Genomic DNA, 23,465 nt, shown 5'->3' on the forward strand with positions numbered 1-23,465 from the left:
GCGGTGCGCGCGCTCGTGAAATGAAATTCCTGCGGAAGTGAACCTGCGGCATTTTGTTTCGCAAAAAATACGCGCCACACTATATTACAGACAAAAGAGTTACACACCGTTATTATTGCGTGATTCTCACATCGCGTGGAATGTTTCCAAATGAACAGGATGCTGCGTACAGATTGCTTTTGTCTTTCGCTGTCATTTGCAACGTTTTCCACATTGCGCGGACAGTTCATGTGAATTTAATTTTATTAAATTTTCGTTATATTAAAACAGAATTTATCGCAAAATATACAGATATAGAGTGAACGTGTGCTAACATTAAAGGAATATGATAATAAATCGAACGAAGCGCGCCGATTTCAGCAAAACTTGGAAGCGCGCACGCAATTATATCAGTTTTAAAGCAAACTCGAACGTATTATCTTACCTTTTAACATTCTTAGATCTGAGATTTTGATTGGCCATTTATTGGCTCTCCTCCGAGAGCTCCCGAACCCATAAAACTCCCAGCCGCACTTCTTACGTCCGCATTTAAATCCTCACCCGGGCGGAGATCATCCTACCCCGTTCTAAGCCATAAATCCCGGCGAAGCGGGCGCTCCGCCTCGCCGGCATGTCGATTTACCCCCGACACGACCGACGACCTGTGTTCGCCCTTACATTTCCCGCCCACCGCGCGCATACATCCGCCCCGACTTAACTTACTTATCGTAACATGGCTGTTTGCTTTCCGCCGCAGAAGCGGAGAGCGGCGCCATCGAACGTGGCATCAATCATCTCGATGAGGAGGATCGGCGCATCGATGAGAGAGTCGCGAAGAATCACACCGTGGAAACCGCTGGCTGGTCTCGCGGCAACGACACGGCGGCTCTCGAGGAAATCACTCCCGCCTTCGCGACTGAGTACACAAGCTCGACGAAGGATTCGTCCTCCGCGCTCGTTATTGCGGCGGTGGAAGCTCATTCCGAGAACGCGTCGAGGAAATACGTGGACGATCAGGCGATATTCGCTTCGAAGAAGATCGAGGAGTCGGAGCAGGCGGAGGAGGCGATGCTGGAGCACGAAGACGCTCGAACGGCTGCGAACGAGTCCGCAATAGAGAAGCCGCGGGACGACTGGCCGACAGTGATGTCGGTGGAGAAAGTGGAAGACGTGACGGAGGCGAGATACAGCGATCAGAGGAACGTGGAGGATATCAAGGCGATTTCGTTCCAAGTTCCGCCGCCGCCGCCGGACGAAAGGGAAGAGGACTATCAGGACAGCCGGCAGCAGGGGTGGACCGGCGTCGGTCGGACGAACGAAACGAGGAAGCTGGGCGAGGGCAAGAAGGATCAGTCGAGACCGACGAACAATCTGCTGACCGGCAAGTCGACGAAGGCCTTCTACGAGATAAAACCGTCGATCCGAACGCTCGAGACGGAACGCGGTCGCGAACATCAGCTCCAGGCGACCACTCACCGAACGCTGGCCGGCAGGAAGTTCGTCCTGCCCAGCGTGGACAGCGCCTTCGGGAAATTCGGTCCGTACTTCGAGGACGGCGATCGGGAGACGAACGTGAGCGCGAGGATCGGCAGCGTCGTTTTGCTGGACTGCAAAATCGGCATGCTGGGCAATAGACAGGTGAGTCGCGCTCCGTTTGTCTGTTAGTCTCGTTAGCCTCGGCGGTTGCGAGGCGAGATGTGAGAGGAATGTTGGATAATGGCGAAATGGAAACTCGAATCTTGTTATAACTTTACGATCGGCGACATTGCGCGACAAACGGGCGAATTGTAATGAAAGGGGAGATTGGATTTTCGAGTCGGATACTTTCGTTTCGACGAACCGACGCGCGATAAACCAGGAGAAGATTGTGTAACGAGAACGATGAATAGCATTGATGAAGAATCGTAACTGTGCTTTATTGTTCTGTTGATTTGTATTGATATAATCTTTTGTAAGAGCGTTTTATGAGGAAAAAAAATTCGAATCTTTATCATATTTTGCTCAATTTTTTTCCTTTTTTGTCAAATTTAAGCGTAACTAAAATTTAGATAAAATCGGAATCGATCTTTGAATCGACGCGAGCTATACGCGAGCTTTTCAATCAGAAAAACTGCATATTTCTCTTTGTCAAATCACGTGAATCGGAAGGAAAGTGTGATAAAAAATCCGACGGGAGAAGGATTGAATCGCGGATGAGAAAAGGCGTGGATTATCATTGCAAACATCGTTTGTTAGTGTCTGTTGCGTATACACTCTCGTCCGTCTTGTCGCTGCGAAAGTTTTCGCATTTCAATCAGTGCCGCCTCTCGGTATCTCCTGTCCCTTTCGGCAGTGATTTCTAGATCCATTTACTCTTCTTCGTCAGGCGACACGAAGTTCCGAGCCGCCTGAGACACAGGCGCTCGGGATTCTCATGGGATTCATATTCCGCGGAATACGTAATGCGAAACCGATTGCGGTGGGACGAGCGTGCCAAGGAACGAAAACGAGTACTTCTGATTCGACGTGTGCACGTATGGATGTCGTACGTGTATAGACAGGCGCCGTATGCATGTGCGCGCCGCGCACTCCGAGAATAGCAAACAACTCGAAGGGAACTTAATTATGAAACATCGCCCGTGCCGTTTGCCAAGTCGTTCTCTTTCCGTAAAATGGCTGCTTAAGATGTCGAAGAGAACGTTTATTCGAGGAAATATTTGTCCGCGCTAAATATTTACTTGCGATCGCGATTTTTTCAAGTGCAATGGTTTCTGTATAATGCCGGCATTACCTAGTTACGCGAAGCGCGCTTAGTGGCAAAATGGAAACTAGAATCTTGTTCTAACTTCACGATCATCGGTGCGACAAACGGGTGAATTGTAATAAGAAAAGAGATTGGATTTTCGAGTCAGATGACTTTGCTTCGTAAACGTATCACGTGTCCGCAAACATATTAAACAATATTACTTGGATTTGAAAATGTCTTTTCTCAAAAAAAAATGAAGTAAAAAATAAAATTCCAGATGTTCCGATATAAATATTCTAGACTCAAATTAGAAATTTAATATCTTTTCTAAGAGTTAATATCTTGATGGAAGAAGAAATGGGATTAAGAATTATAAAAATCTCACGATATTAAATTTTATGAAACAGAAAAAAATAGTTATTTATATTCAAATATTATCTATTTAATTAAAAATATAGCGATAAATTTTTCTGTTGTAAAATATTGTGACGGATATTAAATGTTTTGCACTTTTAATATTCGAAACCAGATCTGGTCGTGGTTTTATGAAACTTTTTGTATGTTCCTTTCTTCGCGTGTCACGCCATCTTCTCTTAAATGAAACTTGAATCCTCGTTAATTCCATCATATTAAGAACTACTGAAGCGGCTCTTCCTGAACTCGGCGACTTCCATCGAGATAACTTTTCCGGCGAGGGACAAATTTAATTCGGGCGACACGCAACGTAAGGGACTTGTTCAGAAATTATTTGCTCGCCTCCTTCAACAAGAAGTTCTTCGTAACATAATTCGGCGTGTCTACGATCTCCGGGACGATTAATGTTTCCGTCGTGAACGTTAAGTTTTCGCGAGACAGACTTTTATCCGCGATGACAAACGGTGATAATTCGCCCCCAGATATCCGGTTATTGCGATGGTTGGCACGTATGATATGAGGTCAAATCTCGGGAGAGAGCTTTGTACAAAAAGAGAACGGTGAGAATGTCGCTATGAATAGCGTAAAGGCTTGTTTACGCTGCGTAATTTTAAACTTTGCCACTGTCGTGAATATATAAGCATTTAAAAAATTTATTCAAAAATCCTTATTTCTCTCTACATTGTAATATTGTTTTTAAACATTTCTTTTTATCGATAATAACGAGTATACTAAACATTCAATAATAATAAAAGACGGCTAAAGCTTTATAAAAGATTCTACACGAAAATAAAAATATTAATAAATTAATCATTATATTTATACAAATAGTTTTAAGTGTTCAAGATGGCTAGATTTTCACACATCTTTCTTATAAAGAAACTAACCGTTTACATTAATAATACATTGCTATACTTTATTTAACTTTTATATTATGCAATATCCGTATCGTATAAACAAGACTTAAATCGACATTTTTTCGGGCGCATACGAAGAAGCTCCGCGGAAATTGTCTGCTGCATTCATTGCGGCTATACACGAAGCTTTAACGGAAATTGTACTCGCTTCTGTGCTGGAGATCTAAGAGCAGAGAGAATTATAAATTTCCAGTGCTATCTCTTGAGAAATCGTCCTGCCATCTACTTGTTGCGGCGACCATAATAATCGCCCAAAGGAGTTGAATTTTTGAGTAATTTGTGCGAAATGTATGGTCTGGTTATTTAATTTTGAAAAGAATAATGGCAAAGAATTTCGTGTGATATATCATTGTTGGCGAAGAGAGAATTACCGAAGATGACAGCGGTGCTTTCTATTCGCAGGTGACGTGGTTGCTGCACGGCAAAGACTCCTTTCGTCTGCTGACAGTCGGCAAAACGCCGTACAGCAACGACCAAAGAATCAGTCTTAAATTTCGGTGAGTCTTAATCAATTTTCTCCATTTATCTATTTCTCTATTTTTCTATTTATCTTTCAGACGAGGCTAATCTTTTCATCGCATATTCTTATCGGAATACGAACGTGGAATTGCAGCGCGCGACCGCAATGATGAGTGAAATTCAGTGGCGAAATTGTCGACGGTATTATCATAATTCGTTATCATTCGTGGCAGACCAGGCAGCGAACCGCGTAATCTCGTCGTCAGCGTCGAATTATCGTTGCGGTCGATTTTTACTATCGTCGAATGAGCGCGACGATGCCATTCACGAGAGTGGAAAAACTTCGCCTCTATCTTTCCTTGCTCGAATCAAATCAGCCGTTTTATGCGCTTTTTTTTTTATTTTGAAAATCCAAATCAGGCTCGTTTCGCGTCGGAGCGCAATGAATAGCACATTATGTATTAGGAATCTTTATTAGGAAATAAAATTTTCCCTCATTTACATCCTTCTCGGTCGTAAATCGCGAGTGAATCAGTAGCATCAGGAAATGCATTTCTTTCGGTGACTTAACGATAAGTTCGACCATTTTCTACGTATGTTCTTTCTTGTCTGATCATGCAGATATCCCAGCAATTGGAGACTACAGATTCTATACGCGAATCCGCGCGATTCGGGATTGTATCAGTGCCAAGTCGCCACGCATCCGCCGCTGGTTAAGAAAATCAACGTCGTCATTACGGGTAAGTGAATCTTAGCCACATTGTAGTTGGAATCTCATTTTCGAAATGCAGTAATGCTTTTTTTTCGAAAACGAATAAGTATTCTGTGTAATAGTTTGTGTTCATTGACGAAACTTTTTAAAGGATATAATTTCTAGAACTTTTATGTTAGAAAAAGAGAGACCGAGTGAATTGTAGATATTTTTACTCGGAATTCTATTTTCTTTATTTCTAATTTTTTAATAAGAAATGACTTAAATTTTTTTATTAAATTGATTTTATATTTTATAAATGTCCAAAACATTGAGATTTGATAAGCGTATTGAGATTTCTTAAATTCAACAAGATGGAAATTTATGAATAAATGTTTGATACACAAGTTCCTATATCGTTCCATAAAACTTAGAGTTAATATTTTATTTATAGCTATTTTATACAGATTTATGTGCAATAAATTCAATAGTTTCGCACTATATTTGCTGCTAATAATTCACGGTTAAAAATCTCTTTAATAAGGACGCGATTGTTTGCAAAGGTCAAGGGGAGTGTAAATATACGCATTACAGCTTCCATTTCACTACTGGCTATTACGCGTTGGTATAACAACTTGAAATATTAATCGCTTCATTTACGGCATACAGTTCAATTTTGCAAGGACTTAATTAATTCGGGGAGAATTCGCGCTAGAACGCGCGCGTGTAAAACGTTTCGCGTGTGAGTGAACTAAAAAATCCGCAAAGGGAACGAATTGAAGGATCGTTTCCTTGCATCTCTATTCGCGGATCCTCTCGCGAGAGAATTCTATTCGTAAACGAAATCGTACCGGGCCAAAGCAAAACGAGGATGGTCAGACTGGACCGTGCGTTAAACCAAGAAAAGAACTCGGGGATGGGATGAGCGCCAGGCGGAGGGGAGGATGGGAAGGGGCGAAAATCGGTATTGCAGCACTCGTCGTTACCCCCAATCCCCTTACGTCGCCGATTTCGGTGCAATGGAAACCCGCATTTCTCGTGGTAAAGCGCCTCGGCGTGGCTGGTAATCTGATCCAATCCGGAGCGGGATCGGCAGGCAGGGGTGAACAAAAGCCGCCCCCTTAGAACGAAGTAGGGCAGAACAAACCTGGACAGAGCGACATCGTTACAAACCCTTCTCCCCCCCCCCCATCCCACTTCCTCAACCCCGCTTAAACCCAAACCCTCTTTCTTACATCTACCATCGCGGTCGTAGTTTGCGATCCTGCGGTGCCGATGTTTCTTCGGCTATCGGCCTCGTCCTCTCCGCTGATGAGCGATCATCAGAATCGATCCGACCGACAATACGCTATTCCGAAGACAAAGTTACAGCAACGATTGCAACGAAATATGACCCACGGAATGACAGTTCCAAAAGGCACAGGGAGAAGGTCGTAAAAACTTCATGAAAAAATATTGCTTCCGCGGATTAAGCTGAATCGCCCGCATCAATTGCGCTTGATGGGAAATCGTTCGTATTTCATCGTTCTATGATGGATCTTCGTTTTCGCGTTGATTTCAGAGCCAAGTACACCAAGAAGCGATGGGCGGTTCACATTTATAAGCTGTGGAGAAAATGACTTGATTTTTCACTGAAAAAAAAAAAAAAACATGTTTGGACGGAATTCTGTCTTATAATTTCACAATGTGCAATATATTATATTGCGCACTTTTATTCGCTTCATTTCTCAATGTTCTATACTTTTTATAATTCGTGACGCACTTGTATTTAATTAGCTGAAATTCTCTTTGATTGTTAATTACTTGCAATTTATTGTGAAACTTCAAAAGAAGAACGACATATCGATGTTAAACCAACAGCCACCACTTTTCTTTGTCAGAATATCAAGATAAAATATGACAACAAATTTAAATCATTCTGTACACCACTCTTTTGTCTTATAAAATATTTCCGCAAACCTTCCCGTATTATTCGACGGATATGCACCCGCACATGGTTATTATTTATTTCGTTAAAAAGGGTCGCCACGTATTTCACGTGTTTTATCTCTCTCTCTCTCTCTCTCTCTCTCTTTTTTTTTTCATCGCATGAGTTGTACATACAAATCGGACACACATTATAGCATTGCCGCGAAATGCAAAACAAAAGAATAATAAAATAAATTAAACGAACGGAACAAAAAGACGTACGAGATTCACGTGTCGCGCAATCTGGCCGCGTTGCAACTGCAACGGGGTCGGAGAGCAACGAGCGGAATGAACTTTCGGAAATTCGAATACGTCCGTTTCATTATGTGCCGCAACGCGATTCCGGTACAACCATGTTTCCGTTCCGTGTGTGGGGATGAAATTACTTTCCCTCACGACTCCCTTCGCGCGGACTCCCTTTTCGTCCTTTTACTAAAATACACTGAAACTCGTTGATGTTCCCGACCGTTCCCTTCGATCTTTCCGCACGAGAGTCATCTCGTGTAACGAGTTCAGTATCGAAGAATAGTTCATACAGGCCTTAATCCATTATATCGCAAAATTAAGCACGGAACTACCAAGGAAAAGTCAATTGTTGTAGGACTTCTTGGAAGAAAGGGGTATTTTTAGCCGGCACAAAAATTCATACAAGACTATCGAGATGCATGGACAAAATATGTTTTGAGAAATTGCTCACATAATTTGCATATAATATTTCAGGAAAATAGTAACATTTCTGAGCTTTTGATATTCTCGTTAGCATACAAGCTTCATGCTTTCAAGAACAGAATGAACGAGAAATACGCGTTTTATCGTTAAGAACGGAGCTTTAATCTATTATATTCCAAAATTAAATAAAGGACTACCATGAAGTAGAGAATAGTCGAAGAAATTCGTGAGAGAGAGGAATATTCCCAACCAGCATGCGCATTATGGACATAACGAGTTAAGTTACGTCGTTTAAAACTACTAAATACTAAACGTTCAAATACCAAATTTGTATCAAAAATATGCTGATAAAAATATTAATATTATCGTACAATTACAGTGTGATTTTACTCAAAAGGCAGTGTTTTCTTATTTCTTTTATTTTTGTAACGAATTGTGTTAGGTCAATTAGTCAGCATCTGTCCACGGATTGTCCGGATTTTTATTTATCATAAGATAATGACAAAAGTGGAAAATTTGTTTTTTAATGCTTGTTAGTTGAGTGAAAAAGTAAAGTCAAAAGAGAAATCCTGTGATATCTTCACTTTATGCAGCGTAAATCAGCTTTTACGGGAGTGGGTTCTCGTGCGGCAATGCGATCTGTTTTTACAGCTGGTTAAATAAGCTACGACGAGTACGAGGTCCTGCGACGCGCGAAATGACTCTTATTAAGGAGACGCAAACAATGGCGAATAAAGTAGACCGTCATATTTCTCCCGCGCTTATTTATCGCGTTCATAAAGAAATCAGAAGATTGCATAATCAACAAGCGGAAGATATCGCACAAACAAACGTACAAAACATGGATAATAAAGATATGTCGATCTCAATTAAGTTCATATAACAGAACAATGAAAATATTTTCGGATATCTATGGAATGCTGATTCATCTTTTTGGAGCCTATATTTGTTAGACTCAATTATCTTTTAAATAATCTCTCGATAATCTTTTATCGGTACGTTGAAGGAAGGAATCGGGACGGAGAATCGCGGAGGAAAGGAGAATTCATCTCGCGATCGTTTGAACGAGAACGAAATTTAATCGAGATATAGCGAGAATGGTTGGTGAAGCACTCGCGGAACGATTGCTCCGCGTCGGGCTGCATTTTAATACGAATCGTGTTTGAACGGTTAATTTCAAAGAGAACGAAGATGTCGCGAACGAGAAACGATCAGGAGAGGCAATCATCGGAGCGTGGCGCAAAAATGACAACTTCCGCTTCGTTGAAAGCCATTGGTTTCAGCGATGGAATATTTATCTGTTCTCGTATCGCACGGCATCGAATTTGACTAAATCCGGCTTGAAAATCTACGTTTCTTTATATTGAATGATTTCATTAAATTAAGCACACTATAATCTACTATAATTTATATTTATAATATTTTATTGGAGTTCACGCTTTTATGTGAACATTTTAATTATTGCGTAGTTATAAAATTTATTACTACCGAAAATTCAAAGATTTGGTAAAATAAATGTTATAAATAAATATATTCAAATTTAGCTTTTGAATAAATTCACAGGCGCCAATTTTATTTAAATTGCCATTGAAATTAAAAAAGAAAGGATTCAATAATATAATTTTTACTTTGCAACAGAAAAATTTTTTTTTCTCTAATTTATTAAAGAACATAATTTTCAAGATTCATATAGATTTCATGAAATATTATGTACATTGACGGATAGTCGATGTAATTTAAAAATAAAGTAACAAAAACGTGTTTGCCAAATCCTGTGCTTTATGAAATTACATAGTTGACATAGCTGGAACGTTTCTGAAATAAACGATCGCGAAAAGATAGATACATCATGTTGGGTATCCATCGATCATCGATATGATTAATATTAAAGTTGAACCCGGTATTCATATGGCTCTACTTGTTACGTCGTAAAACCCGCGATAACATTTATAACACATGTCTTTGTTTCAAATAATTTATGAAGTCATTTGTTAAAAATAATTTATTGTTGCGACAAAACCTTTTTTTTGAAAGGATATTCTACTTTCTTCACGAATTATACGACACTGTATGGTAAGCACATGTCGCTTATTCATTTTTATTCTGAAAGCTATTTTTTTTTAATTAATCTTTTTTACATTAAAGTTTATTTGTATGCAATTTTTTCTGATTTGTTGATTTTTTTAATTAATCAAATGTGATATCAGTGCAATTAAATATCGCAAGAAATATGAAACAATACAAGCAATCCTGTTAAAAGCGCATTACTCTAAGATTTCCCTTATTCATTGTATCTGTAGTTAATCTATAAGCATACATTTGTCACAGGATGCATCGATGACACGCACTTTGCATCACTAATGTGGATGAATATTCATATTGCATAAATATCGATTTTAATTTAATTAAAAGATTGTTTTTAATATTCATGAATTTCGGTATTTATAACTTGACTTTTAAATATCACTAAAAGTATATTCAACAATTTGTCAAGAATATTTTTCGAAGTATTTTTTTTACATAAAAATTATCTTTATTCAAAATTTTTGTAAATTATTTTAAGCGAAGTTATACATTTTTATGAAGGAAAATTTACAAGAAGATAAACAATGATTGACGAGTCCCGAATTTTATGCTTGCCAATTGATCATTCAATTGGCAGGTAAAATTCAGACACTGTATTGAAAAGAGAAAATAAATATTTAAAATATTTTATATAAAATATAAAGATGTTTTTACAAATTTAATTTAATTAGAATTTAATTAATAATTTTATGTCAAAATATGCGTATTGGCGTTTCACTCGATGAATGCAATTGGCTGAAAAGTCATTCGGACGGAAATACTGAAAAATCAGTAATAAAATATTACTTGACAATATCGAACAATATGAAGATATCGAACGACGCTTGAGGGGAGGTATTTCATAATTTCCACCTCACCTGACATATGGACGCTGGAAATGTGGAAAAAGAGTCGTGCGAGTACAATGCAAGCGCCAGGTGTGCGATCAACTTGGCGCAAAATCCATTTCGTTTAATGGATAGTCGCAGATTTAATCACGTTGAAGGCACGAATGAAGACTGACTGTGCAGAAATAACTAATGCAACTTGCATGAGATAGAACGATTTAACATCGCAATATTTTAATATCCTAATTTATCATTGGTACTATTAGCACAATTTTTTCGGCGCGTCTGTCTCGCAGCAGCATCTAGAAAAAGAAAATCTCGATTTTATTCGATCGGAATAGACGACAACTGCAAACATTTTCGTTGGTTTTGCGCTTCACTGCAATCTCGATTAAGCTGATGAGAACTGTACAAGCTTCTTAAAAGTCGTTTTTAATTTTGTAATGGAGTTTCCATTAAATTATCAATCCATGTTTGTAATTTATCAAATATCGCTTTTGTATCGTCTGAAATAGTTTTATGTAAAATATCGGATTTAAAAGGATTTTAAACTCTTTTGTCTCATCCATTGCGTAAAAAAGATGTAAAAGAGGATCGTCGAAAGATTATGACGTTTTTCAGACGTCTTTTAAACATCCTTCTGCGATTCTTATGTTTTGAGCGAGACTCAAAGTCCCGGATAAATCGTGCTGGCGCTTGCATTTCCTTAAATGTCTCTCCGAAATCTGCTCCACTCCAGCTGCGAGGGATTTTAATAAGCGGCGCGTAAACTCGTGGGAACGAAAAAGTGACGAAGTTCGACTGCGGATGGCAGATCGAAGTCGCGCGGAAATCGCGGAATCCAATTTAAATAATACTACCCTTCCGGCAACTTCGACTTTGGCGTTTCCCCCGGGAAGAGCAAGCGACCGATTGCCCACCTCCGCATTCGTCGCCCTTTTCCTCTCTAACTATCCGTCCCAAAGGAGCTTAAAAAATGATCCGCGAAAAGAAATTACGGACGCGCGCGCCGTTCTTCCGCCGATCTCCCCCACTCTCTCTCTCTCTCTCTCTCTCACTCACTCAATCTTTTTCTACCTCAATTCCGTTCAGAGCTGGATTAAATTCTCCATCGAATTCCACAGCGTCTGTTCTCATCGGGAAAGGAGAATAGCCCGAAAACGCTCACGCGCAGGCCGAGCTGTCGATATCCCGCCAAGCTTCTAACATGAAGCAAGTTAGAAAACGCCGGCGACTTCAGAGCCGGATGTTACGTAATTACTTAAGCTTAAAAAAGGGGCCCGTGACCGACTGTGAGTGGTAGTAGTTCCCGCAACTATCGGCGAGTGAGAATGACAGCCGTCGTTCGCACGGAGACTGTTCGCGGGATGAGATTCGGAACGCGGTATGCGAGCGTTAATCAGCAGCTCGAAAATTGAATCCGCGCACTGGATGCACGATCCGAGCCGAGATGCAATTACTTGGTCATTACAGACACCGTCCTCGAAAAGAACGCCAAATGTAGCCTACGTAATCATACCGCGATTGTGTCGAAGTAAACGAGAGATGATTTCTTTTTGCGATAAACTTGTTCTTCATTTAAATTCGTTTCAATATCGTTCTAAAAGATTGAGGGTTTTATTTACTCGATCAATGTTTTTATTGAGAAGCAGTCACAGTTTTTTTTTCCAAATAGTCAAATTCAAGTGTATTTAAAAATTTTTTATATATTGACAGTTCTTGTATCAATTAACGATAATTAATTATTTGTAAAAAGCATTGACATCAAAATGTCTTTAGAATTGTTAATAAATGTTTTGCATTTACTTTATTTAAAAAATTGCTATTAAATCGTCAGCAAGCTCTCGATAATTGCATGTACATTAATTATTTATCTCTAATACGTCGCGATCGATCAAACGGGGGTTTTTGGTGAATGCGAGTGACATGATGAATTGTCCGCCCCGCCCATCTAAGTGATCCATCTATGTATCTTATTATGCAAAGACATTTATCGTATCTCCCGCTATTCGGGTCCACCGCTCGTCAAATGTGTTTGCATTAACATGTTTTTCGATTGTCCTTTGTCAATATCATTCAATGAATCTTCCGTTTTGACATTCTATGATCGAAAACCCGTGGCATTACTAAATTTATAAGTTATGCGTGACTTTGCCTATACATATTTAATCCTCTCGAAAGTATTCGATCATTGTGAAATCTTCGGAATGTTACAAAATTTAAATATCTTCAGATTATATAAAATGTTTATGTTTAACTACTTTTCTATCTACTTGTTTCGCTTATTAATTAATCTAATCTGTGCACGTCAAACAAAAATCTGCATAGATCAATATACTTCATAAGTTATACGTGTGATGAGAAATATCAAGCGCGTAATATAAGGCCAATCTAACTGCCAAAGAGCACCAAACAGTTAAAGCACATTTCACAGAGTCCCTTTAACTTTTGAATTCTCGGTTTTACTGCACAAAGATACTCATGTATTGAGTTGAACTTTCTGCCTGACAGTTTCATTTCACCTTAAGTGGTTTCGCCGTCCCCGGTATCGCGGATATTAATCAAAGGATTGCTCGAGTGTTTCAGCAAGTGCGTTCAAAGCATTATACTGCAACTTGTGTAACTGACACGATTACATTCAATTATCTTCGATAAACTATTCAGCTGCTTTTTCAAAAGTTTTGATCTTGATATATTCGCTGCACACAGAACCGTTTATGTTCGTATTAGTATTTTTGTTTTATAATTCAATTAGAGGGAATTGATAAAATAACGTAATAATATAGAAAATACATAAAATTTAAGATTCCTTGATTTAATTAAAGCAGATTATTTATTTCCTAAAAGGAGCTTTACGTACCGCACTCAAAGCGTTCCTATCCACTTAAATGGAAAATAGAAAGCTCGATGGAATCTTTTCGCGATTTTTCATTGCGAAGTTATTAAAATTATAAAGAATTGTTGGAAATTTTTCTTTTAATATTCATGTTTAGTGTCCAATTCTTAAACTGATTATCTCTGAAAAATATTAAATAGTCAATCTCAAGCTTGAATTTATATCCAAGAAAGAGAGTTCACAACGTATAATATTCTAAAACAATTATTTCAATAACTTCATTTTTCGATGCTTGATGTAATTTTATGTATGAGAAAACAATATAATTTATCATAATTTCTGCATTGAGACAAATAGTAGACTCGCTTTAAGACACAGTTTAACGAGATACGAATATTTTTTTTCATAAAACAAAATGGTAAAATTTAAGTCGAAAATAATAATCAAATAAGCTATTCTAAAAATTTAAAGATATTTGAGATTATTTAATTATAAATAAATTCTATATAATTTAATTTTTTAATTTCAAGAATTTTGAAATTTTTGCAGCATTAAATAATTATTTTTTTAAGTTCTCTGAAAATCTTCAGAAAAAATGGAGATTATCGTGAGATTCTATTATAACCATTTTAGTGTCATATTATATATATACCATCAATTGGCGTTCATAGCGTGTAACTTACAAGCACCGATAACACGTAGACGGGACAAAAACGATCGGATAAAGCATGAGAGAGATATCGAGCGAGTGGTATCATCAAATTTGCATAGCAGCCGACTTGAGAATCGTTGTTGGGCGCACTGAATTTTAACAACGGGCTCGCTCGCGATTCTCCGCTTGCGAGACTTTATTCCCACGAACGTGTTAGATCTTTGCGAACTGAGAGGAAAGCCGAACCGGTAAACATATTTCCGAGACGCGTTTACGCATCTGGTCACGAACAGTCCATTCTCGATTCTTTCGCATGAAAAATTGCGCGTGAGCGAATGTCCGCCATGATGGACAGCTTTTTATGGCCAGCTTTTATCGATATGGGTGATACAATGTAACCGCAGGTTGACGCATTTTACCTTCGCGCTCGTCTAACTGGAGCGGAAATAGATGATTCCAGATGTTACATGTTAATGTATAGCTGTACACGCTTTTATCCTGTGAATAAAGAGTATTCAGGATAAAAATATACCTACAGTGAATTTTTTTTTATACGTATCGCTTTCATTCATATGAAACAGCATATCGATATATTTCATTCTTATTGCAACTATGCTGGACATTTTTGGGATATATTGGAATATATTTCGTATTTGCACCGTTATTCGAACGGAAAAATTGAGTCAAATCTTGCGCTCAAATTGTTATTACGATATTTTCCAGAGAAGCAATAACCATAGCACTTGTACTTGATCTTTAAATTGAAAAATATTCAAAGAGATTCGTCACTTTTTTACATATTCTTTACAGTTTTCGGCTTCAAATAAATGCATTAAACATATTAAAAGAATTCATATTTGCCAAGTTTATTTTAATAAATGAATATATCTATATTTATTATTTTTGGAATATATGAGAACAAATGAATAATTTTCTGAGAATAAATTATTGAGAAAGAGTATATACATATTTTAAGTTCAATCTTGCATCAAGATTAAACACTGGATTATACATATACTATATATAAGCATAGGTAAAACCGTGTATTACAATTTTACGATTCATGAACGTGTCTTTTGATATAAATATTGCGAGTATTTAACGAAGCACGAGAGAGAGGGAGAGAAAGAGAGAGAAAAGATAGACAGTTGAAAAAAAGTATGAATGATTAAAAGATCCTCCAATCTTTGAATTTTACACAAAAATATCCATGCTCCAATTTTTTGTCTTTGATTCAAGACATTTTAGGAAAACCTTTGTGGTAGTATTTATATAAAAACTTTATCATTTGCTCTCTTTCTAAGTTTAGGGCAAAATTATAGAGAAAAATTATATTGAATTTATTTATTTGAATATTCTTATGTGCTTTTTTAAAATTTAATTTAAGTTCAAACTGCACAGATTATTGACTGATATATATATATATATAAATAGACATTAAATAACTATACTGCCTATTAATAAGGAATTATTTCCCTCAACTTCCTCTTGTACTATACGAATGTTTCATTTTGATTTAAACTTATGCGAGAATTTACTGCTCGCACCAAATAGTTGGAGAAAATCCGAACGGCGACCGAGTGAAGCAATTGTGTGTTCTGGTCTATGTTGCAGCGCCAACTCTGACGATCAGCGACGATTCCGGACGTATAGTTTCCAAGGAGAGGCATCTGAAGGCTGGCAGTATCCTCAGGCTCAGGTGCGAGGCGAGAGACGTGCTCGAATCGCTGAACGAGTCTGTCGTTTGGACTAGGGGAGATGAGACGCTCGCCGAAGATGTTAGGTAAGTGCTCGAAGCGAACCATTGTCCCGTATTGCGACCGTTCGTTCCCGATTCAGACGCGACAGTTGCGATCGCTTACGATAAGTCGTTACGCTGCTTTCCGGAAACCACGCGTGGCGCATAGACCATTGCGGCGTTAGTCCAGACACTCTATTTACAGCTCTTTTGTATAATTTCTTAGTGTTATTTATTTGTACATAAATAAAAAAAAATATTTTTGTGTCATATTTATACTCCATTTAACGTTAAATGAGAGGAAATTGCACGAAGATCGTGAATCTTTTTTTGCCAAAATCGGTTAAAAATGTAATCTGCATATCAGAAGTTTTAAAAAGATTGAAATCAATGTTCCTTACATTCGTAGGCTTTAAATATGCTTTAAATCTGTGATAGACAGCAGTTTCTCAACGCAAAATATATTACTGGCAAGAAATAAAAATCGATGATATCAGATCGCGAATTTCTTCGTCGTAAACGATTAAAAAAGTACAAGAACGCAGTCTGCATCGGTATCGGGAACGGAAAGAAACGACGTCTTGCAGCTTTCTCCGGAATGATTCTGCTGCAGTTCTGGCGTAAAGCAGGTTTTTAATTAAATTATCGGATCGCGACAAAACTGGAATACGTAAGTGCCTCGAGGTTTGCTTGAAATCTACATTCCCGAAAGGAGCGAAGGCTTCTCCTTCCATCGTTTTCTCGACCTTTTGTTCTCTTCTTTCTGCTTTTGAATGAGGGGTAGCGAGAATATCTAAAAATCCCGCATAAGTATTATTCTTGTACGTGAGCCGATAAAAGATTGCGCCGTAATTTAATTTTTGGCCACATTTTTAATGCATATGAAATCTAAATACAGACATTTTACAAAACATATAGCGGCTTTTTAATGTAATTATAAAATATTTATAAAAAAAGTTATATTCATATATCAAAATTAACGACCTGTATTATATTATATAGATTTTCTATTAGAAATTTGAAGCAATAAAGCGTTACAATACACGCTTGAAATATACGTGAATATTCACGTTCGATGCAAACGATCGTGCCCTATTTTACAGTTCCTACAATTTCTCCCCCACATGGGAACGAATATTCTTGCATACTCTATAAACACTCCATATCGATAGCTCTTCGATATCAAATTTACGAAGAAACATATGAATAGAGATCAGAGAATAGAGGTACTGTCTGAACGGTACAATGTTATGTATAATAATATTCCATATCAGGTTTTAAAGAAGATTTCTGATCTAACATTTCTCTTTCTTCACGTTAGACTTTCTGCAAGTAAAATTCTAATAACTTTTACTTTTTACAAATGCTTTTATAATTATTTCATTGCGATATCATGTTTCTAAACTTGCGAGAAAGACTTGATTATAAATTCTGAAAAAAATAATTTTACACGATCAAGTGTGATTGACAAATATAAACTTCAATTTTCCAAATATCTTATTTGTGCAAAAATCAAGGAGATATTTTTCCTTGTCCTTTTCAAGTATTTTCAAATACGTGGAAATACATTTATTTTTAGAAATCGAGCGCGTCGGAAGAAAAAGTTTGCCACCTAATAAATTTGTTGTCGAGTCTCTGAATAAGCTTCTTGATTAAATCTACAGACAACGCCTAGTCAAAATCTACATGCAGGAGACTCGGGAGAAATTCCCGTAACAGCGTCCACTCGACGAAATCACTTCCGTTTCTCTCTCTCTCTTAACCACTCGACGATAATGTTAATATATATACAAGGTGTTCCGAATTAGATCTACGATTTCGTAAGACTGAACTTTCTGATGTCATGTCTCTAAATTAGAAACGATTAAGAAATTAAGTTTTAGAACTGCTAATATAGGAATCTTAATTTTTATTCAACTTGAAATATAAAAAGTGAAATGGAAATATAAGTTGAGATCTAAAGAGAAAAAATAACATTTAAGCTTGAAACAAAATCTGTTAGATTTAAAAATAAAATAGCACCCAATGAAATTTTGGCGCTGCAGCAAAATCGATTTCGAAATAATGAAAGAATTCTCGTAACCAAATATATAGGAAAACCTGTACATTCGCGCAGAATTTTGCCTGTGTGTCAACGCGATATGTGAACTCGACAGAAACTCACGGCACGATTTCGTTTTCCAGCGAGAACAGAACGACGGAGATCTCGGCGGGCAAGGAGATCCTCGTGATTGTCAGTACCCTCATCGTGGAGAGAGCCAGTCCCAGGCACGCCGGGAACTATAGCTGCATGGTCCCCGGCAAAGCCAAGACCACCATCGCGGTCCACGTTCTCAACGGTGAGTACGTCCTTTACGTGCACACGTGTGTGCCGTCGTTACAGCTTTTCCCTATCCTGGAGAGAAAGGAGAGAGATTTCGCCGGCACATCGGTCATTACTTATCCAAGCGGAACGCAGTTTTCTCAGTTCTGGTCCAAAAGACTTTCGAAAATCTGCACGAGCGCTATGGATTAACGATTTTGAAATTTGATCGACTGAACGTCCCCTTTCCATCCCCAAGTCCGTTCTCGCAGTCTGTCCGCTTAACAATTTCTGCAATCGAAGCGCCAGCCTTTTACACACGTACATTTCCAATCTCCAAACGAACGATTACGTGAAAATCTGTCAAACTTCGCCGGAAGTCGAAGTTACTTCGATCGTTCGGAAAAGGAAATGTATATATTTTAATAAATTCCACGTAACATGTGCTTGAGATTTACATGGAAAATTGTGGAGCACAGCTCGGCGAGAGAAATATTCTTCGCTGTTAAAATATTTTGTATCGGAGCTTTTATCGATTAATAAAATTCTGCGGGTGTGCACAGAAAGCTGCAGACGCAATATTGATGTAAAATGCTGAAATCTTACATCAAACATCGGAGATACCAAAGTTAATTATGACGATTAATGTATTAAGATCTGTGAAATGTGATTCATTAAGTATTCTTGGACTCACTTATTGGATCGGAATCTGAATTTGTCGTAATTACAGCGGTTTCCACTCGTAGCAAATTGAATTAAAAGTTATCTCCCTGAATGAGAAAGTGACTTCAGACAAAGATAGTGTTTATCTTTCTTGCCGTGTTTATCTTTCCATTAACAATCGGTTAAAGCTTTGGAGAACGAAACGATTTCTCTCCAAGTGTTTCACAATGATTGGGTATGCTCGCGTAGGCATTTTGCATCTTCGTTGATTCTCGCGTCGGTGGAACAAAGGTCGGGCAAGTTCCCACGGCAAGCTCCGTAGTTACTTATCAAACTTGAATGGACTTGCTCGTCGCAAGAGTCGGCGGGAATACGGAACGAGGTATAAATCGCGGGGGATTCGTGCGCGGTGATTACTCACGGTTGAGCCGCACGAGCGCGTTTTTCGTTCGCTGCTATTTCCGGACACAGCACATCGCCAACTGCGCGAAACATAAGCGCGCAACATTACGACGACCGCCCTTTCTCTCTCCGGCAATGTAGAATGTTAATGTCGCTGTAGCTCTTCATTATATTGCACGACTCTCTGCCGGCATTTCCGAAAATTTGCGAGGACGCTTAATTTATTTCAGCCGACTGCGTTTGCGTGATAGGGAAATATTGTGTGTTTTATCACGCGCCGCGCCGCCAGCAAACGCCGTTTTCACGGTTCTTTACCACCCGACGACAAATTCGGCGAAATGCATGTCTCGAGTATTCTGTCGTCTTTGGAAAAAAAAAAAAAAATGGCAATAGAATTTCTGATTTATGGATCAATTAAATTTTGCGAAAAGCTCTTCTCCGATTTCTAAATAATAAACAAAGTTAAATCTGAAAAATATAACAAACACGATAAAAATATTTCCATTGCACGCACAATATTTTTACCTCCAATATTCTCCTCCAATTACCAGTGTCTCATTAAGAACTACATATACGTGTGAAAAATGTATCCAAAAAAAAAAAAAAAACAACAGCGATGATGAAAAATTTCACCATTTTGTATGCACCATTTTGATGTTCGATGAAATCTCAAAGGACATGAAAACACACTCACGCGTATCCCCGACGATGCATCATAAAACAAGCTGTTAATCTGACGTTCTGCGGGTCTACGATGTGTAATACGACTAAGACGCAGGGACGATGAAGAAATCCTTCGTATTGCGCGCGTCTTTTCCAGCGAGCATCGGTAAGACGGGAAACTCCCCTTTATCTCGTAATGCGCTTAGCAGATGTACCGAAAACTCGGCGAGAAACCTGGAGAAAAGGAAGGGCCATGTTCTCTCGCGACATTATCCATTCGACGACTCGAGTGCAGCTCTCGCACGATGTCGCAATCGTCTGGATCGCGCTCGATTGCACCTATTCCCGAGTATCTAATCGCGCATGAGTTGACGATGTGCAGAAAAGATGAAGGAGATACTTCTCCATCGCGTGCGTTAACTCATTTGAAATTCGAATTTTCGCGAGACGTACGCTGTCGCTCGAATGACGTACTATCGCGCTCGTAAGAAGATACAGTTGCGTTTATTTATTCTTTCTGTTTGTGTCTTACATCATAGGGAAAATACTTCTCCTATGATGTAATGCATTAATATGAAATATAATGTATTAGTGTTCAGTATGAATTACGCTAATATTGGATTAACATTAAATACTTTTTTTAAGTAACAAAAAAGCAAAAGAAGAATGTAAATGAAAAAGCAGAATTAATCCTAATTTACAATTAATCTTGATCTTTAATTGTACTAAATCTACTGACGCATATGTAATTAACGTGAATGGGACGGTAAACGCAAATTGCATATTATAAAACCTGAACACAAAATATATTTATAATGAAACACTTTATTCTAAATAAAGTGTAGTCAGACTAGTGTGTTGAATACTTGAACATGCAGCGATATTGATCTTCAAAGCTTTTAGTGTAGATGGAAATTAAAAGTACTGTGTCACAAAAAAAAAGTTTTACACTTTTAGTTTTTTAAATGAAGCAATTTTGTGAAGCTTTTAGTTTAAACGAAAGCAAATTACAGCCAGAAAAGATCTTTATTTTATATAATAAAAATGCGCTCGTAATAAAGTATTATCGCGGATAAATGCACGCAATTGGACTTTCATCAAAAAAGATTCTGTTTCGAAATAAAAGAGTGATAATCTTTAAAGCTTTTAGTAGAGATGGAATCCCCAGTAATAGCATCTTGAGGAAGTATGTCTTACATAAAATAAAAACGAGCTGCAAGAATCTTCTTGCAACTCGTTCTTTAGTAGAAAATAAAAGGGCATTGATCCTTAATGCTTTTAGTCGTGATCACCAAGAAAAAAAGAATCGGGGAAAGCAAACAACGAATCTTACAGCATTGATTAATGCGCGATTAACAAATATTTATAAAAATAATGTTTGCGATTGAAGTATAATTTTATTTTTTTTAAATTAGTAGCATTTTTTAATAAAAAATAAAGATTTTAGCGAAAAGAAAAAATAAAAATATTTTTAAAATGCATCTTTGTGAGACAAGAAAACAGGATGATGCGGAGAAAAGCATCGAGAAAACCAAAGAATAAACAACTTATGGATCTCGAGCTTTTAGCCGTACATAATACAAATATGTTTACGACGAAATTATATTTCATAAAAAAATCGTAACTACATTTTTGCGGCATTGATTATCTCACTGAAAGTAAGGGTCCTGAAATAATCTTTAAAGCTCAATTATCGAGATGCAAAGAGCACAACACACGCGGCGCAATATATTTCCACAAAATCCTATTTTATAAAAAAAAAAAAAAAAAAAAAAAAAAAAACAGAAAGAAGGATCGTTTCTTCACCATTGTACTAGAAAATCGAAAGACGTACAACGTAAAGTATAAGAAAATGAAATGACAGAATGAAATGCACAAGAAATTGTACCGAGAAGAATATGGAGTTATCATCTGCACAAAACGACTTGCATTTCGCTGAAAACTCGACACGGTATCAAAGTCATTGTAAAGAATAGGATTTACATTCAACCCGTAGGAAACAGAGGAAACGGGTTTTGTACCTGGCTTGACAGGATCAATGCACTTTTAGTAACGTTAAGCGAGGACAGTCTCGAGCCCGGGAAGAGACTACGTCCGTTTTGACGACGGTGCAGCTGACGATGGCGCAAATCTTTGATACATCGACAATGCACAATGCGCATTGTGCTCCTTCCTCGGTGGCCCATGACGAAACTCGCGCGTTTGCCAAGACGGCGGTGGAAAAGAACGGCCCTTTTTCGCAAGGAAATGCGATGTTTTCTCGCCGGGATATCTGTGTTCCCGAAATGAACAGACGCCGATACAGGCGTGGCAGATAAGAAAAGATACGAGAACGACGTCCGTCTCCGTCCTCTCGCGGACATAATGCGCGCTGCTTTCAACGGCTCGCCATCGTTCCGAAGCCACTTCTGCTCAAAAGTAAACTCGGCACAAGGGAATCTTAATCTTTTATGCGCCTGCTATAATCTCCGAGACATATTCTTTGATCTTCCCCGACCGTGTCGCAGCTTCATTCCTCGCGAGTGTGCTCAATGCAATGGCGCGGCTTCAATCTCGCGAGTAACGTGGAATTAATCTCTCGAAATGGCTTTAATCAGCGACGCCTTGCAGGGGAAGTTTGGAGAAAAATTTCTCGTCACTCGATATCCAATGTCGCATTACACGCAATCATCACCTTAAAGATTCGTATTTTTTTTCATGTGTAAAATGTATTAATTTGAAGATACTTAACGCGCGCGCGAAATACGAATTTTTACTAACTATGGGAAGCTTGGTAAAATGTGTGGAAAATTTATAGGAAATTTCAGCTTTCCAGTTTTGATTCACATCGCCGATAAATTCGGCAGAAGACTATTATTTCTCACGGAACACGGAATTTTTCGTTTTTCATCGACATCGAGCCGTTCGCAAACATATATATTTTGGTGTCGCAGCCAGTCGCGTGGATTTTTTTTTTCACCATAGATCCGACGATCATCACGAGAATAACGGAAGCACAATGGCATAAGTAAATAACGTCGTTGCTCGCGCGTAGGCGCAATATTTATTTAATGTCGTCCACCGTTAGCAGCCTCATGCAGACGACGACAACGACGACGACGACGACAAGCAGGATGCACGTTTCATGGAAATGGAAATGCCAGCAGTCTAATGTGACGGCGGCATGGAAATGGGGTGAGCTGCGGGGACCTGGGGTTGACGGAGGGACGACCAAGGGGAGGGGAGCGGCGCCGGAGAGGGCAGTGAATACACCTTGACGGGAAAGGAGCGCGCGTTATCGCGCGACCACTTTTTTCGTCCATTTGCGAGCTTTATTCCGAGCGGCGGCGGCGGCGGCGACGGGCTCACGTCTGTTAAAGCGCGTCTAATGCTTCCTGACCCGAGGCTCACGTGCGCGGGATAAAAACGGCGTTAACCTCGGACGAGCATAATAAGGCACTCGCGCAAGACGGACGACTTTGCGGCACGGAGGCGT

At 38.5% G+C, this 23,465-nt stretch overlaps 1 protein-coding gene across 2 annotated transcripts in view; it reads left to right on the forward strand.

Moving 5' to 3' along the window:
- The window catches only part of LOC105678148 (uncharacterized), a 221,996-nt gene that overhangs the window by 166,842 nt on the left and 31,689 nt on the right, over positions 1-23,465 (forward strand). The window contains exons 5-9 of one of the 2 annotated variants that reach the window (XM_067356375.1): positions 737-1,617; positions 4,438-4,532; positions 5,116-5,234; positions 15,837-16,005; positions 18,145-18,299. In XM_067356375.1, the coding sequence (XP_067212476.1) occupies positions 737-1,617; positions 4,438-4,532; positions 5,116-5,234; positions 15,837-16,005; positions 18,145-18,299 (1,419 nt within the window). Of the gene's footprint in view, positions 1-736; positions 1,618-4,437; positions 4,533-5,115; positions 5,235-15,836; positions 16,006-18,144; positions 21,782-23,465 lie in introns of those variants that run through there. The other variant, XM_067356374.1, reaches the window with a different exon arrangement.

Source organism: Linepithema humile, chromosome 5 (genome assembly GCF_040581485.1).
Source record: "Linepithema humile isolate Giens D197 chromosome 5, Lhum_UNIL_v1.0, whole genome shotgun sequence".
In the NCBI taxonomy this organism is placed as follows: domain Eukaryota; kingdom Metazoa; phylum Arthropoda; class Insecta; order Hymenoptera; family Formicidae; genus Linepithema; species Linepithema humile.